Here is an 18,994-nt window from a genome sequence, read left to right as displayed (position 1 = left end):
TTTTCTTACTGGCTTTCGACAACATGATTAGAAATATTATTAGATATTACACTAATTTGCTTCTTCACTTATATCCCAAAAGATGTAACAGTTTTATTGGATATAAGACAGTTGTAGAAAAAAATACTAAATTAAAGTTAGGTACTGTGAATCAAACAATAACAATACAAGGTGACAAACATTTATAGTGATATAAACATTTATGGTAATACGTTGATAATAATTGTATACAATGTAAAAAGTAGAACAAGCCTTATTTACATTTTACATTTATACGCTTTTTCGTACAAATGAAATAAAATGCAGAATTGTAAAGGCAATAACAACATATAACATATTGGTAATAATAACATATTTACAAATTAAACAACTGCTTATTATATTTATTACATTTGGTTGTATATCTGATTTTATTTTTATTTCAATATTTTTTATTGAATTGTATATATTTTGTTTTTATATATGTATTTCTTTAATTCTATGATGGTATATTAAATAGTGCACAGAGGATGTTTTAGGTTATGTATTGTTATTGTTCATTTACGTACCAAAAAAAAGAACTCTTACAATTTCTACAGAATTGTTATTATTTTGCCTTTTAGCTTGAACTCGTACTGAGTGCAAAAATGCCAAAAAAACACAAACAAATGTCCATGTTTACTTTGTGTGACATATTTTCTTTGAACCTTGACTTTGGAGTAAGTCCAGTGTATTACTAAGTAGAGAATTGGTGCTGCTGGCTGTGAACACACCTGCAAACTGTGGGATGGAGGTACACGAGGGTTCTTTTTAAGCTTTCGCACGCTCCTTTCACTCACTGTGTGTGTGCGTGCGTGTTGTGCAGCTCCTACCTTCACTGTGAGTGGGCCACGGAGGAGCAGCTGGAGAAGGACAAGAGAATCCAGCAGAAGATCAAACGCTTCAAGATGAAACAGGCACAGAGGGCGCTCTTCTTCGCTGACGTAAGGCACCGTGTGTGTTAGTGTGTGTTTAGATGTGCATTGGCCGACATTTCTGACGTGTTTGCGTGCGTGTGTGTGTGTGTGTCAGTGTTGCTTACATGCTTTTTATTCATTCGTGCAGAGGTTGTGAGGATGCTTGTTTTGCTGTGTGGGCGGGCACATCTGTGCGGGTGGGTGGGTTTGTGCGTGTATTTTTACGTGTATATACTGTATGTTTGTGTGTGTATGCGTATACATTGTGTGTAAACCTGTTTGTAAACACTTGTGTATATATTTGTGTGTGCGTGTAAAAAAATAAATAAATGTGTGTATATATATATTTATATTTATGTGTGTGTGTGTTGACTCCAGATGATGAGTAGGCACTACAGTTGACTCTTGCTTTGTCTCCCTCTTGTGATTCCCAGATGGAAGAAGAACCCTTCAACCCAGACTATGTTGAGGTGGACCGAGTGCTTGAGGTGTCCTATTGTGAGGATAAAGACACGGGGGAGGTGAAGTGAATATATGCTTTGTGGTAAAGATATCTGTTAGGTGTGATATTACTCCTCACTGTTGTGTTGCGTATCTCCGCCACTCGAGTGCCATCTTTGTACCTAACAAGTGCCCAAGGCCAAGCTAATGGGCTTCCCGGCGGTCTCTTTGTTAACACTTATTATGGCGGTGCAGTCTTTTCCAGCGCTCATTCTCGGTCTCCCCCGTGTGTCTTGGTCTCTGCAGGAAGTGGTGTATTACCTGGTAAAGTGGTGCTCCCTGCCGTACGAGGACAGCACCTGGGAGCTGAAGGACGACGTCGATCAGAGCAAGATAGAAGAGTTTGAGCAGCTGCAGGCAGTCAAGCCGGACTCGCGCAGGGTGGTACGTTTTGGAGTTTACTCTGTTTTCTTCTATGAACTGCTGTTGTTAAAATACAAGGTACCGGTATGTGGATTGTGCAACCTCATAATCCTTAAATGGTACAAAGCAAAAATTGTGAGTTAAAATACATTTTACAAGTTATAAAGGAAAAACATCCGTGGAATCTATTTCAGAATTTGGGGCCATTTTGTTTGGTTTACCAAACAATTTCCCATCAGAATCATTGGGAATGGAAATAAACTGTTCTAAGGTCAAGCTGTTGCCAAACAAATTTCTGCAAAGTTGGAATCATTCTTTATAAATCAGAAAAAAAACTGTTTATAACCTTCCAAATAAGTTTTTTTTACATAATGAAAGCCGTGTATAAATGAAATAAAACCCGTTTGTAGATTAACTACGATCAAAGTATTGGACAGTACGTCGGAAATGTGTAATAAAGTTGTACTTTATATAAGGAAAAAAATGGGAATACAAAACGATCCCTTTATCTTGTTATCTGTCGTTCATTCATTCATCTGTAGGCTCGTAATGCTCAATCTCAACAACCACAATGCACCTGCTCCCGGTCTTTCTAACATCCCGTTTGCCGCAATGAATTGTGGAACACGCAGTATTTTAGTTAACCCTTTGTTAGGCTATTGAGTAGAAAACAACTCCATTCAGTATCAGTGTTTCTCAAATAATATCAAATACATGTATAAATCAAATCAATTCCCCTTTAACTGTAAATAATAATAGATTAATTCATCAGCAATTAAATCAAGCACACAAATTATGAATGATCATCACACATGAACTATATAACCCTTAAATTACGACACTGTTAGTCCCCTTTACACTCTTTATTCCGATATAGCTGCCTGAGGCTGAGCCAATCAGTGGCCACCATACTCAAAAGCACACTCTGATTGGTTTGGTCTCCGCTATTGGCCAATACTACTGTAGTATGTTTAGTTCATTTAGCCACTGTTATGCTTGAAAACGCTTAAATTAAGCCAAAAATGTTGTTGAATATCTTTTAAAAAAATATTATAATCCGCGATGTGGTGAAGTTGTAATATTTGAAGCGCAATGTGGCAAGTGACGTTAGTACAGGCAATGCTTAAAGAAAATGTTTACAAATGGGAAAGTAAGTTGACAACTGTTAAGGTATATATAATTGCAAAATTCCACCCAGGTTTTATTTTAAATGTTGAACGATGAAGGCTTTTTTATCACAAGTGTAAAAATCTGTTAAAATGTCAAAACATTAAAACAATCTAATTTTGATTACAACTAATGACATATGCTGTACTCGCATCAGCCATTATTCATTTATTATTGCATTTCTTTTTTGTCAATCACTAAGTACCTACACATTCCGGTGATTCTTTTTAAAAATAATTTTCAGTATGCAATGTAGATGTTTAAAATTATTTTTTTCAACATTTCATTTATACTGTATAAGTAGTAGAATTGTATTTAACAAATGGTTACGAATGCTCATATAGCCATTCCCTGTAGCAACATTTCTGAGACTGAATTGTACCATATTGCCATACATTATGCCAGAGCTCAAATATAATTTTTTCATACTAAATTAGCCCGAGTGTGTGAATCTGAGTATGAATGGTTGTCTATCTGTGGTGTCCCTGTGATGAGGTGGTAATTTGTCCCAAGTATAGCTTGCCTTAAACCCGAGTGCAGCTGGGATAGGCTCCAGCCCTCAAGCGACCCCAAAAAAGACAAGCGGTAGAAAATGGATGGATGGATAAAATGAAAATGTTTTCCAGTCTTCCCATTATATTTATTTGAAAAGGAGTATTACATTTTATGCCATGTTACCATAGGAGCGTCCCCCAGCCAACCTGTGGAAGAAAAGGGAGCATTCGCGACACTACAGGAACGGCAACAGCCTCAGGGACTACCAGCTGGAAGGTGTCAACTGGCTCCTCTTCAACTGGTACAACAGGTTAGTAACACAGGAGCCACAGAACCGATGTTGTAATAGTGGCAAGGAGCACACTTCTCTGCTGCCATTAATCATGCTGGTGAGTTCATTGTAGGACCGTCTTCGACGAAGGATTTTCATAGTCGAATTTCATGTGTTAGATGTTGTTAATCATTGACAATCAGTGAAATCTATAGTGTTTTCTTTTAAGAGAAATAAACAGATGATATGTAGTATTGCAGTGTTTCGTAACTATTGGGCCAATTGTTGGGCCGCGAGCCCCCCCAAAAATCTCAGCTGTGGTCCGTATGGGCCACAGCAGTACTCGGTTGTAATTCTCTTTTCCTACCACTTGTGGCAGTAATGATAATATCAAATAAATAGAAGAAATCTGGAACTAAAGTCATAGAGTAGTTTCTTGAGCGTAAAAAATATGACTAAAGTGGTGACGCTGTATTTTCTTTTGCACATTAATTTTATTGACAGTTAATTTAATAAAAATGTTAATTATTAATTTACCGTATTTTTCGGACTATAAGTCGCTCCGGAGTATAAGTCGCACCGGCCGAAAATGCACAATAAAGACGGAAAAAAACATATATACGTGGCACTGGAGTATAAGTCGCATTTTTGGGGGAAATTTATTTGATAAAATCCAACACCAAGAATAGACATTTGAAAGGCAATTTAAAATAAATAAAGAATAGTGAACAACAGGCTGAATAAGTGTATGTTATATGACGCATAAATAACCAACTGAGAACGTGCCTGGTATGTTAACGTAACATATTACGGCAAGAGTCATTCAAATAAGTATAACATATAGAACATGCTATACGTTTACCAAACAATCCATCACTCCCGATCGCTAAATCCGATGAAATCTTCCTCCCCGGTGTCGCTGGTATGCGCCGCTCCTGGTATGCGCCTCTCCCTTTCTTTCTGCTGCTCGATCGCCGTTTTCTGCTGCATATTTCACTACGTCCGGCTTGTAATCTGCAGTATATGATTTCCTTTTCGGTGCCATTTTAGTTCAGCCCTTCTCAGTTTTTATAAGTTACCGCCAATGTTGATGTGATCCATTTTAATAGCTCCGGCAGTAGCGTATAGCAGTTAGCATTCCATGAACCACAATGCACTTCTGCCATGACCCGCCCCCGCCGAATTCTTATTGGTTGGCGTGTGAGTGACGATTGCGGACATTTTCTTCGTCGCTCACGCGAATGATATAAATAATATCATTTGATATTTTACGGTAATGTGTTAATTTCACACATAAGTCGCTCCGGAGTATACGTCGCACCCACGGCCAAACTATGAAGAAAACGTTGACTTACAGTCCGAAAAATACGGTAGTTGGAATTTATTTTAGCATTACATAATTATGTATGCATTTGTTTATCATCGGTTTTATGAGCTCCTTCTTCTGCAGTATATTTGATTAGTACTTACTTTTGTAATCAGCCTGACCTAAGCCTTGATAATAATCTTTGTAATTAACACATGCTTTCATATCATTTGGCAAGGTTTAGTGTGTTAAACTGTTAATAGGTTAAATAAAGATATTGAATACCATTAAAATAAGATTAAGATGACTAATTCAGCTCATGGCTCATCAAAGTTGAGCCTTGAGGTCAAAAAGTTTAAGAACATCTGTAGTAGTGCATATAGACTGGTTAGCGGGTTTCAGTAACGTTACATAGATATGTTCACGCACGGATACAGTACTTATGAAAGGAATGCAGTCTTTCATTAAAGTAGCCAAATAAAGATCTAATTTGCCACTTTTTCCACCTCAAATAAAGCGTTAAAGCACAGTTTTTGAGGACTTCGACTCTGAGTTCGAACCTGACTAAATAGAGGAAGTAAAAGTAGTAACAGAGTTTCTGTATATGAACTTTCTGAAGGATCATTAACTTAACAGAAAGAGAGCTACACCCCCAGCGCAACGTGCCATGTAGAAACATCCTCCCAACACTATTAGTCAAATATTAGTGGGTGCAGACAAACAGTTTGTTGTATAATAAGAGATGGGGAGGTCAAAACACAGCCAGAGGTTTTTGGAGACATGACGTCACACCAGGGAGCAGTGACCACTCTGAGGAGGGTTGAAAAGACAGCCAAAATGAAAAATATACTGTCTTTTTTACTCTTTACAAACTATTGGTCTGCACACAAGAATTGTATTATAATATTTAAAGAAGACATGATGGTGAACACAATCAATTTGTCCTCCCAACACACACGCTGCAGCCACAGCTGTTAAAATCAATGTCATTTTACCAGAGGGTAATTGGAGACCCCGGCAGTTTTTTGCTTTTGTAGACCACAAAAACGTTTACACTGCAGGCTAAAGTGGCCTAAATCAGACTTTTTCGAAATCGTATTATTTTCCAGCTGACTGTTTACACTGCAATTAAAATGTGATGTTTATCAGATTCCAGTGTAAACACGCACAGGCCCCAATGTGTTTTCACTGTTTGATAAAGTGCAAACAAAAGAAGTTGACCGTATTCCATAATTGAACAAAGAAGTCGTTACTACTACTACTACAAAATAAAAGTCGCCAAAACTTAAAAGTTTGTGTTTTAAAAATGTGAAAATAAATTAAAGTAATATAATGTATGAATGGAGATATATATATATATATAGTATAATTGGGAGAGTTCCATACTTTTTATGGCTGTTAAGTAGATGCAACACAGACATCAGCGTGAATCTACATTAGCTTTATTTTTCAACACAATTCCTTAAACAACTTACGCAATGTACGTAACATGTAGGAAAATACGCCAGAGCTCACACATCATTTACGGTCCTTCAATGATCGCAATTTTTTCGGAATCAAAGTGTATAATATATATATCTTCATATATTATATGTAGCTTATTATTTGCGCACTATTGACTAGTGATGCACCAAAAATTTGGCCGCCGAAAAAATACTTTTGAACTTAACCGGAGGTTATTCTTACATATCATCTTGCGCTGGCAGTTTGCATATTTTCCTGCGCACACGAATGACGTAGCTCGACCAAAAAAAGGTAAAAGGTCATATTTCCGTTTACATTGTAGTCTCATTTGAAAAGATCAGACTACAATTGTATTCAACTACCTCTTGATGTGGCCTGAATATGATTTGAAGCACTTTGGAGTGTTTAGACTTGCAAAAAATACCTGATCTGTGTCAAATGAGAGCAAACAAATCTGATTTGGTGTGCAGTGTAAACAGGGTCTATAGGCGACTCTGTAATTCATTGAATGTAGGTGTTAATCAGTTGTATCAATCAGCTTGTCTCACATTTGATGAGGTTTTGTGTGTGAGCCTACGCAGTGCGATCCATCAGCAGTGGAAGTCTGCTTAAGAGACCAGTGGGAATATCAGCATCATATGGACAGCTCCATAAGTGCTCCCCTGGAAGAGCGCGGAGGAGTCTTGATTACGTAGCTCATCTCTTGATGCTCTCTGCTCTCCTCAATCTTTTAATATCCTTTTTTGCACCTCCGTGTCGTTATTTTTATCCCCCTATCTGTTTTATCATGTGCTTGAAGCCACCCACTCTCTCCAAACATCAAGGGAATGAACAAAACTCCCTCCCCCCTGTTGTCCTCAGGCGAAACTGCATCCTTGCGGACGAGATGGGCCTGGGAAAGACGATCCAGTCCATCACCTTCCTGGAGGAGATCCACCGTGTGGGCATCAAGACGCCATTCCTCATCATCGCCCCGCTCTCCACCATCGCCAACTGGGAGCGGGAGTTCCGCACCTGGACCTACCTGAACGTCATAGTGTACCACGGCAGCATGGTCAGCAGGCAGATGCTGCAGCAGTACGAGATGCACTTCAGGGACGCGCAGGTAAAGTCGCAGATAGCCTACCTGAAACTGTCCCAGTATTCTCATCAATAGCGTCAGACTAGCATGAATTCATTTCAAAACTCTGAAAAGGCTAGGATTCGTGCAGCAGATTGCAAAAAGCAGCACAGCACGCTTGTCATATAGACTATCTTTGACCCAAATGTTTGCAGTATGTCCTTGAAGCACGTCTGTCATACAGAGGATCTTTGACACACTGTTTTATAGTAGGGTCCTAAAGACAAACTCCTGTTATAGAGAGAATGTTTCACTCTTGGTTTTGCGGTTTGTCCTTAAAATGTGAGCAGTCCTGGGATATAGAGGATCTTTGACTAGTATTAATGTAGTGAGTACTTAAAAAACAGCAGTGCACTCCTGTCATATTGAGGATCTCTGACAATTTATTTTGCAGTGGAGTTGTAAGGTTATATCTTTGATTACCACTGTTTTTTGCAGTATGATCTTAAAAGTAACAGTGCCTTTTGTCATATAAAAGGTTTTAAAACAGCATTTTTGAGGGTAGGTTCTTAAAACAAGTGACTGCTCCTTCACATATAGGAACTTTGATTACATTGTTTTGCCTTAAAAGCAGCAGAATGTTTTTTTTCTTCCTTGAAAGCAGCAGAATGTTTCTGCCATATTGAAGATCTTTGACTTGCTCTTTTGCAGTAGGTTCCTAAAAACATATTTTCTCTTATATAGAGGATCACGGTGTGGCGAAGTTGGTAGAGTGGCCGTGCCAGCAATCGGAGGGTTGCTGGATACTGGGGTTCAATCCCCACCTTCTACCATCCTAGTCACGTCCGTTGTGTCCTTGGGCAAGACACTTCACCCTTGCTTCTGATGGGTGCTGGTTAGCGCCTTGCATGGCAGCTCCCGCCATCAGTGTGTGAATGTGTGTGTGAATGGGTGAATGTGGAAATACTGTCAAAGCGCTTTGAATACCTTGAAGGTAGAAAAGCGCTATACAAGTATAACCCATTTATCATTTATTTATCTTTGACTCTTGGTTTTGGAATTTGTCCTTAAAATAAGCTAAGCAGTATGTCATGTAGAGGAACTTTGACTAGCATTTTTGCAATGGGTACCATATTGAGGATCTCTGCCAATTTATTTTGCAGTACAGAGGTGAAAAAGGAGTGCTCTTGTCCCATTTAGGATCATTGATTACCATTGTGTTTTGTTTTTTTGTTTGCAGTATGTTATTAAAAGCAACAGAGCGCTTTTTGCCATGTAAAGGAACTTGGACCAGTATTTTTGCCTGAAGGTTCTTAAAAACAGGAGTGTTCCTTAACATATAGGAACTTTGATTACATTTCTTCCCTTTAAATCCTTAAAAATACTGCTGTCATATTAAAGTATCTTTGAGTAGTGTTTTTTGCAGTACATACTTAAAAACAACAGAGTGCCCCTGTCGTATAAAGAATCTGTGACAATTGATTTTAGGTTGAGCTGTCTGTCAAAAAGGAGCGCTGCTGGTACAGATAGGATCTTTGATTACCAGGTTGTTTTGTTTGTCTTGCGGTATGTTCTTAAAAGCAACAGAGTGCTTTTAAAATCTAAGACCAGCATTTTTGCCAGTAGCTTCTTAAACAACAAGAGCGTTCTGTCACATATAGAAGCTCTGATTACCGTACTTTTTTTTTTTTTTTGCAGTCCTGTCATATAGAGGATCTTTTTGACTATCATATTTTGCACTAGGTACTTTAAAACAACACAGAACTCTTGTCATACAGAGGATCTTTGTCCTCTTTTGCAGCAAAAAATAGAGCACTCCTGTAAGGATCTTTAACTTTTTTTTTTCTCTTGTAGTATGCTCTTAAAAGCAAATGAGTGCTTCTTGGAATATGGAGGATCTTTGACTCAAATCTTTTTGGTAGTAGGTCCCTCGACATAGCAGAGCAGTCCTTTTCATATTCACAATCTTTGACTACAATTGCTTTGACAATATATGGAAAAGAATAATAATTGAGAGAGATGTTCGGTTAGCTCTTGAAAATGTGTCCCCCAGAACAATTTGGTTCAATTGCCCTACACTAATCCAATATTTAGTGGGCTGCTAAGTATAGTTTTCAATGTGGTATTAAGCGGTTTAAGGGTGGTGAGCACGTAGAGAAATTAAAGGCGAGGGGTGGAAGAGCAGAACCAAGCCGCCACCTCGCAGCCTCCCTGGCGGCAGCACCGCGATGTCACGGCGTTCTCTGAGGGGAAGCTTTTCTGTCAGGACGTCTCAGGCTCTTCTGAAGCCGTCTGTTGTTGTAGGAGGAGGAGGAGGCCGCTATATAACTGAGTGGCCCCGAGAGGCCTGTTGTCAAGGCGATGGTTACAAATGCAGAGGCGGATTGAGTCGACGCTTCCTCGTGCGTGCTGACAGCTAAACAATCAAGTGGGAGATGGCTGTTAGGTCTCACCAGCGACTTGGCTTTCATTCTGCAGATGTGCCATTATTAGGTTGGAGGGGAAATCAACTAGAAGTAAGCACATTTTTTTTTAACAATGTTTCAACATGCGTTTGTCTTTCTGTTGTTGTTTTAAGGGCCGCGTGATGCGAGGTGCCTACAAGTTCCAGGCGGTCATCACTACATTCGAGATGATCCTGGGCGGCTGCCCCGAGCTCAACGCCATCGAGTGGCGCTGCGTCATCATCGATGAGGCCCACCGCCTCAAGAACAAGAACTGCAAGTTGCTGGAGGGCTTTAAACTTATGAATCTTGTAAGTCGAAGCATCAGCTACGGCCCTTTGACTAAATGTAGGGGCGTTGGATGGGGATGCACTTTTTTTTTTACTGCCATTTAAAACATGTAAGTTATACAAAAAGAAAAAAACGTAAAAAATGATAATATAAAAAATATATAGCTAAAGTGCAGTACCTTGGTTGCTTTAATCAAATTAAGAACATCAAAGAATAATTACACCCCCTATCAAAAACACAAAATGGTTTGTTCCACCCGGATAGCATAAACCTGACACAGACGTCGTAACGTCATCAAAGCTCATTTTTAAGCATTCACACACGGCACCAGCATTTTCTAACAAGGATTAGGTAATAGAAGAACGGTTAAATATACATTTATTTGTGGCTGCATAGGAGAGTTATATACAAGTTTCACGTTTGCATATCATTGCCCATAACTGTGATGTATTCAAGGACCCTCGGTTGAAGTTAGAAACAGGCGTCACTAGTTTTTAAACACAAGGGCAGGCTTCGCCCTCAGGAGATGCACAATATAATCATTATAATGATGATGTACCGGTATTATCATTATTCTTGTCCACTGAGAAAAATTACATGTGAAAATGCTAATCTTTATTTAACAATCTAAAGTAAACGGAAACTTGACCGATTTATATTCATATTTAAGTGAAAAATTACTATATATGAATATATCCATCCATCCATTTTTCTACCGCTTGTCCCTTTCGGGGTTGGGGGGGTGCTGGAGCCTATCTGAGCTGCAATCGGGCACAAGGCGGGGTACACCCTGGACAAGTCGCCACCTCATGATTATTCAAATGTATATTATGGCCACTTTATTTATTTATTTTTATGGCCACTTTATATTAGAATTGTATTGCTGCAATATTACATTTGTAAATAAATAAAACAAAGCTATTTAAAGAGGTTTATCTATGTTATTCACATCTTTTAAAAAGGTAAAAAATCTAATTAAAGTGTTTAGCTGTGTTTTTAAAATGCTGGTTTCAAACAGATCCATGCAACATATGTTTTTAGTTCCTGTAATCAGATCAATTGTGTATAGTTTCAGTGATGCTGGGCGACAATGTGGGGGCCTCAGGAGTCTTGTGTATGCGGGCCCAGAATCCGATGCCATGCACTATACTAAATGACTTTTGTCTGTTGATTAAGGCTGTTTGACTTACAGGTTGTTTTAATTCCAAAACTATTTTTCACATGGAAAATGAAGTAAACTACAAACATAAATAAAATGTTATTAACTGTACAGTCAACCTCATAAGAAACCTTTGTTTTACCATCCTTGACTGTCACATAAAAAAGACAATGCAAAATGATTGATGTTTATGATAATGGCTGTTCAACATACAAGTTTTTTTCAATTAAATTTGTGTTGAATTCCAAATTGCCAAAATTGTATGTGACATTTTAATATTATTAACCGTTACACATGCATAAAGAGAAGTAAACCACTCTGTGACAGACCTAAATAAAACAAAACATAAAGTCAAATTACTCATGCTTAACTAGGGCACAGTGAGGTGTTTCCACAGCCATACTGACACCTAGTGCTGTTGTATAGGTACTGATGCAACAATAATGGCCATACCTGGTGTATCCAAACAACTTTTGGTGCTTTTGACCTTTTGGAGGTTCCTTGTGTCATGCATTTATTTGTTAATTTATTTTTTTTTACATTTTAGTTGCTTAGAAAATATAATTCTTCATTTTAGTAATATATTAGGGTGTGCAAAATACCTATGTCTTATAACTTTGCTAGCCTAGTTAGACTCACAATTGGGAGAATCCCTCCCTCTATACTCCTGTTTTCACACGACTGTCCTAAGAACAGTATAATGCTTTAGTGGAGTTCTGCATGGATGAACTAGCGGACGTTGTTCTTCTTTTGATCACAAATGAGTTAAGACTGACTCAACAGTGTCTCTGTTGGTCACAAACAAGTAGTACACCATTTTGTTTTCCAACATTGTCTTTAAAGGCCTACTGAAATGAATTTTTTTTATTTAAACGGGGATAGCAGATCTATTCTATGTGTCATACTTGATCATTTCGCGATATTGCCATATTTTTGCTGAAAGGATTTAGTATAGAACAACGACGATAAAGATTGCAACTTTTGGTATCTGATAAAAAAAAGGCTTGCACCTACCGGAAGTAGCGTGACGTAGTCAGTTGAACATATACGCAAAGTTCCCTATTGTTTACAATGATGGCCGCATGAAGTGAGAGAGATTCGGACCGAGAAAGCGACAATTTCCCCATTAATTTGAGCGAGGATGAAAGATTTGTGGATGAGTAAAGTGCAAGTGAAGGACTAGTGGGGAGTTGAAGCTATTCAGATAGGGAAGATGCTGTGAGAGCCGGGGGTGACCTGATATTCAGCTGGGAATGACTACAACAGTAAATAAACACAAGACATATATATACTCTATTAGCCACAACACAACCAGGCTTATATTTAATATGCCACAAATTAATCCTGCATAAAAACACCTGCGTGTTTGTTATGCTAGCTCCTAGCTCCTCTGCTAGCTCCTAGCTCCATAGAACACGCCAATACAATTCAAACACCTGATCAACACACACAATCACTCAGCCCAAAAGACCGTTTACCTAACCCAAGGTTCATAAAGCTTATATATTTTTAAAAAGTTACGTACGTGACGCGCACATACGGTCAAGTTATCGAATGTTTAGCAGCCAAGGCTGCATACTCACGGTACCTGATATTCAGCTGGGAATGACTACAACAGTAAATAAACACAAGACATATATATACTCTATTAGCCACAACACAACCAGGCTTATATTTAATATGCCACAAATTAATCCTGCATAATAACACCTGCGTGTTTGTTATGCTAGCTCCTAGCTCCTCTGCTAGCTCCTAGCTCCATAGAACACGCCAATACAATTCAAACACCCGATCAACACACACAATCACTCAGCCCAAAAGACCGTTCACCTAACCCAAGGTTCATAAAGCTTATATATTTTTAAAAAGTTACGTACGTGACGCGCACTTACGGTACGGTACGTGTTATGCTAGCTCCTAGCTCCTCTGCTAGCTCCTAGCTCCATAGAACACGCCAATACAATTCAAACACATGATCAACACACACAATCACTCAGCCCAAAAGACCGTTCACCTAACCCAAGGTTCATAAAGCTTATATATTTTAAAAAAGTTACGTACATACGCAAAAAAAAGCCAAAGCTGCATACTCACAGTAGCACGTCTGCGTCTTTGTCATCCAAATCAAAGTAATCCTGGTAAGAGTCTGTGTTGTCCCAGTTCTCTACAGGCGTCTGTGTATCCAAATCAAAAGTCCTCCTGGTTAGAGTCTCTGTTATCCGAGTTCTTCCATCTTGACTGCATCTTTCGGGAATGTAAACAAAGAAGCGCCGGCTGTGTACTGTTGTGGCTGACTACGTTCGAAAAATACGTCCATTTCGCACCGACAACTTTCTTCTTTGCTTGCTTGGCTTCCTTCTCCATAATGCAATGAACATGATTGAAACAGATTCACGAACACAGATGTCCAGAATACTGTGGAATTATGAAATGAAAACAGAGCTTTTTCATATCGGCTTCAATGTGGAAGGCATACCCGTGTTCGTCGGGCTACGTCACGCGCATACGTCATCCTCAGAGGCGTTTCGAACCGGAAGTTTAGCGGCAAATTTAAAATGTCACTTTATAAGTTAACCCGGCCGTATTGGCATGTGTTATAATGTTAAGATTTCATCATTGATATATAAACTATCAGACTGCGTGGTCGGTAGTAGTGGGTTTCAGTAGGCCTTTAACCTTCCACCTTCGGAATATAACAGTAAGTGCTAGCAATAATAAACCAGTGGTTCCTTCCAAGGAGCATAAACTCTGCTCATTTGTAATTTGCACCAACGTTAACCGCCCCTGCTTCCTTTTTTTTTTAGGAGCACAAGGTCCTGCTGACGGGTACTCCTCTTCAGAATACCGTGGAGGAGCTCTTCAGCCTACTCCACTTTCTGGAGCCGGCACGCTTTCCATCAGAAAGCACCTTCATGCAGGAGTTTGGAGACCTCAAGACCGAAGAGCAGGTAAGTCTGCAGATGGCACGACCATGAATGAGAACTTTTGTTAATGAGTTTAACAATTTTGTCCAACACACACAGACACACTGTGGCATAAGCCGCATCACGATAAGTATGTGGACACAACGCCTGTCACTATAGGACTATCAACTAGCAGTGTAACACTACATGGATTAATTATAGTAATTATCAGACCAGATGTTTCTGTACATGACATTGGGTGCTTAGTTTTCTTTTCACGTTGTAACCATAAAGTTAGTAATTAGCGCTCTTAATTAAGATTTTATTCTAGTTTAATATTGCGCCTGTCTCTGAAGCGCTGTGATCAATGAATAAATACTTTACTGCATCAATAAGACACTGTGGACCTGATCACGAAAGGTCTGCGTGTATTAAAACGTGCAAAATTTATAGCACATGCAAAGCTGATCTCCTAAACTTGTGTGCTGAGGATTACGTCTCTTCAGTGTGTAAATGAGGAGCACAATCCATTTAGCGAAGGGGTCCCCAACCTTTTTTGCACCAAGGACCGGTTTAATGTCGGCATTATTTTCACAGACCGGCCTTCCACCTGTGGCAGATAAATACAGCAAAAATAAGTGCATGAAATATGCAACTCACCATAATTAGTGAATTAATGACTTTTTATGCGATGAGATGGTCAGTGGCAGGTAGATGGTATGTACCAGGGTTTCCCCTATACTGCCAAAATACCTGTAGGGCTATAGTTAGGGGCGTGGCCACCATGACATTGATGTATAATTTGCTGTGATGATATGATTTTCTATAAAAACGCTAAAAAATTTACATATACAGTACATTTAAGAACAAATCTGTTACTATTAATTTGTATTAACATATTTTTTTATATTGATATGCCATATTTTCAAATGTTGTTGCTTATTGTACAATGTACATTGTTGAAAATTAAAAAAATGTCTAGAAAGTTTTAATTATTTTTTTTTTTTAAATGACTAGCAACAAATCTAGCATCTTTTTCTTGTGTTAGTGTAAAATGTAGTCGTGTTTAGAGACTACTTCTGTCCCGCAATGTCCCTGACATGTCCCTTGTTCAATTATTCATTTTAATAGCAGAAGCTTGTATGCAAATTACAACAACATTAAGAACTTTTTGGAACACATCAACGAACCCTTCAAAGTGATTGCTGTCACAGAAACATGGATTGATGATAAAAAAGGAATAGATTTTGATCTGGAAGGATATGAACTTAACTACATCAACAGAACCAACAAAAATGGAGGAGGAGGAGTAGCTGTGTACGTGATGAAGAACCTGAACTACAAAGTGGTAAAAAACATGTCATTTGCTATAGATAATATCTTAGAATGTATAACCATTGAAATATGTCAGGAAAAAAGCAAAAACATTTTCATTAGTTGTATATATAGATCACCTAAGTCAAGTATAGAAACATTTGAAGAATGGATTAAAGCAACTTACATGGACAATGGTCAAAGAATAATGTTCTTATGTGGTGACTTTAATATTGACTTATTGAACCCCAACAAGCAAAAGTCTATTGATGACTTCATTGATACAATGTACAGCATCAGTCTATATCCTAAAATCACAAAGCCAAGCAGAATCACAGCACACTGTGCCACGCTTATTGATAATATTTTTACCAATGATTTTGATAACACTACAAGTGGTCTACTTATAACCGACGTTAGTGATCATCTGCCAGTTTTTACAATATATGATGGAAACTACAAAAAGAACAAGGAAGACGAGGACATTTCGAGGACTGTGCACAGAGAAGAGGATGATTGCTTTCAAAATTGAGCTACAAAAGCAAGATTGGGACAATGTGTACAATGAAAAAGAGGTTGATGAAGCATATGAACATTTCTTATACAAGTTCATAATACTTTATGACAAACATTGTCCATGGATTACAACTCAGTAACAAGCAGAGAAAGAATAATCAACCATGGATGACAAAATGATTAAAAAATGCTTGTAAGAAGAAGAATACACTATATAGGAAATTTATAGCACAAAAAACTACAGAGGCAGAAATTAAGTACAAAAAGTATAAAAACAAGTTAACAGACATAATACGATCATGTAGAAAATAATATTACAGTGAATTATTGGATAGGAACAAAAATAACATGAGAGCAACATGGGGCATCCTTAATAGCATTATCAAAAATGGCACAAAGATCAAAAATGGCACAAAGAGGGACTACCCCCAATACTTCTTAGACGGAAATAAAAAAATGACAACGTAAAGGAAGTAGTTGAAAGCTTCAATAATTATTTTGTAAATATTGGACCAAAATTGGAAGAAAGGATTCCAGACCCAGTTTCAATCGAGGACTATAATGATACCATAGAGCGAAATCCCAACTCCATGTTCCTCAGTAATGTGACACAGGAGGAAATAGTTACAATCGTGAAAAAATGTAAATCTAAGACTTCAACTGATTGTAACGGAATTGATATGGAAACGATAAAAAAGGTTATAGAAGAGATCTCAGGACCATTAATGTATATTAGTAACCTATCATTTCAAACAGGTACTTTTCCCAACAAAATGAAAATAGCTAAAGTTGCACCAATTTATAAGACTGGAGACAAACATCAATTTACAAATTATAGACATGTTTCTTTACTTCCACAATTTTCTAAAATCATTGAAAAACTGTTCAATAACAGATTAGAGTTTCATAAATAAAAATAGAATACTCGAAGAGAACCAATATGGATACAGAGCTAATGTTTCAACTTCAATGGCTTTAATTGAAATTACAGAAGAAATTACCAATGCAATAGATAGTAAAAAATGTGCAGCAGTAGTGTTCATGGATCTAACTAAAGCATTTGACACTATTAATCACAATATTTTAATCAAAAAACTAGAACGATATGGCATCAGAGGGTTAGTCTTAAACTGAATAAGAAGTTATCTAACGAACAGGAAACAATACGTGAAGCTAGGCGAACACACGTCTACAACGCTAAATATATCCTGTGGTGTACCTCAGGGATCAATACTAGGACCTAAATTATTCAATCTCTATATAAATGACATTTGTAAAGTTACAAAAGATTTAAAGTTAGTACTATTTGCGGATGATACAACAGCGTTTTGTTCAGGAGAGAACACACAGAAGTTAATACAAATAATAACAGAAGAAATTAGCAAACTAAAAAGATGGTTTGACAAAAACAGACTATCGTTGAATCTCAGTAAAACTAAAATAATGCTATTTGGTAACAGTAGAAGAGAAAGTCAAACACAAATACAAATAGACGGAAAAGAAATTGAAAGAGTAAATGAAACCAAATTTCTAGGTATAATGATTGATGATAAATTGAACTGGAAATCTCACGTAAAAAATATACCACATAAAGTAGCAAGAAACACGTCAATAATGAATAAAGCAAAACATGTTCTAGACAAAAAGTCACTTCATATTCTCTACTGCTCACTAGTGTTACCATATCTGAGTTACTGTGTAGAAATATGGGGAAATAACTACAAAAGTACACTTCATTCATTAACGGTGTTACAAAAAAGATCAGTTAGAATAATACATAATGTTGGATATAGAGAACATACAAATCCTTTATTTATTGAATCAAAGATACTGAAATTCCACGACATAGTGAATTTGCAAACAGCTAAAATTGTACACAAAGCAAACTATAACCTGCTACCCAAGAATATACAACAATTCTTCTCAAAAAAAGAGGAGAAATATAATCTTAGAGAAAAATGTAATTTAAAACATTTGTACGCACGTACAACACTTAAGACCTTCAGTATATCAGTATGTGGAATTAAATTATGGAATGGATTAAGCAAAGCAATCAAACAATGTACTAATATGATCCACTTCAAGAAACTCTTCAAACTTAAAGTGTTTACAAAGTACAAAGAAGAAGAACCATGATAAACATTCTGAATTTATTTAATTCATCCATTCTTTCACTCTCAAAATAATCTTACTTATCTCATCATATGAAATGTAACTTACTTCACCAATTATTATTTATCTATTTATTTTTATTGTGATTACTTATGGAGTACATTGTGAATAAATTGAGAACAGGAAGTGAACAAAAAAGTTTAGCAACTGTTATGTAAAAGAAAAGGGGTAGGATTAAATAAGCTCTGCTTCTTCCTACTCCTTTTCGAACATGTTGAAAAGAGAAACTGGAAATTGCGATGTATCATGTTGTATGCTTGCATGTTCGAAATAAACTCAAACTCAACTCAACTCAAAAGCAAGCTGCAGCGAGCATGACTTGCTTGGCGCTGCTGCTCCAGTTGGACTTTATCTCCTAAAAAGCCGCCGTTTTGGTACATCATCAGTTTTTGGTACATCACTCGTCAACAGTGGACACATAATAGGCTATTTAAATATCCATTCATACTGTAGCAACCTGCTGTTGTAATGTTTTATGCTTGTGTGGTTTTAATTTGATCAAACACACCGTCCATGCCTGAAAGTGGATTGGGAAGAATGAGGAATTGTTGTTGTGTGTCTGGGGAAACACGGAGACAAAAGTGTTTGCACGGGAGGTAAAACCTGTTGGAATTGGACCGGTTGTTATCATTC

The 18,994-nt window shown here is 37.6% G+C and overlaps 1 protein-coding gene across 9 annotated transcripts in view; it reads left to right on the top strand.

Moving 5' to 3' along the window:
• The window catches only part of chd9 (chromodomain helicase DNA binding protein 9), a 198,463-nt gene that overhangs the window by 135,150 nt on the left and 44,319 nt on the right, over nucleotides 1-18,994 (top strand). For all 9 annotated transcript variants that reach the window (XM_062023759.1, XM_062023750.1, XM_062023742.1 and 6 more), the window contains 7 exons: nucleotides 845-962; nucleotides 1,370-1,456; nucleotides 1,683-1,820; nucleotides 3,650-3,771; nucleotides 7,364-7,607; nucleotides 10,141-10,317; nucleotides 14,261-14,404. In XM_062023759.1, the coding sequence (XP_061879743.1) occupies nucleotides 845-962; nucleotides 1,370-1,456; nucleotides 1,683-1,820; nucleotides 3,650-3,771; nucleotides 7,364-7,607; nucleotides 10,141-10,317; nucleotides 14,261-14,404 (1,030 nt within the window). The remainder of the gene's footprint in view (nucleotides 1-844; nucleotides 963-1,369; nucleotides 1,457-1,682; nucleotides 1,821-3,649; nucleotides 3,772-7,363; nucleotides 7,608-10,140; nucleotides 10,318-14,260; nucleotides 14,405-18,994) is intronic.

This window comes from Entelurus aequoreus, linkage group LG02 (genome assembly GCF_033978785.1).
Source record: "Entelurus aequoreus isolate RoL-2023_Sb linkage group LG02, RoL_Eaeq_v1.1, whole genome shotgun sequence".
NCBI lineage: Eukaryota > Metazoa > Chordata > Actinopteri > Syngnathiformes > Syngnathidae > Entelurus > Entelurus aequoreus.
Note: the sequence above shows the minus strand (reverse complement) of the source record. Positions and strands in the feature narration are given on the sequence as shown.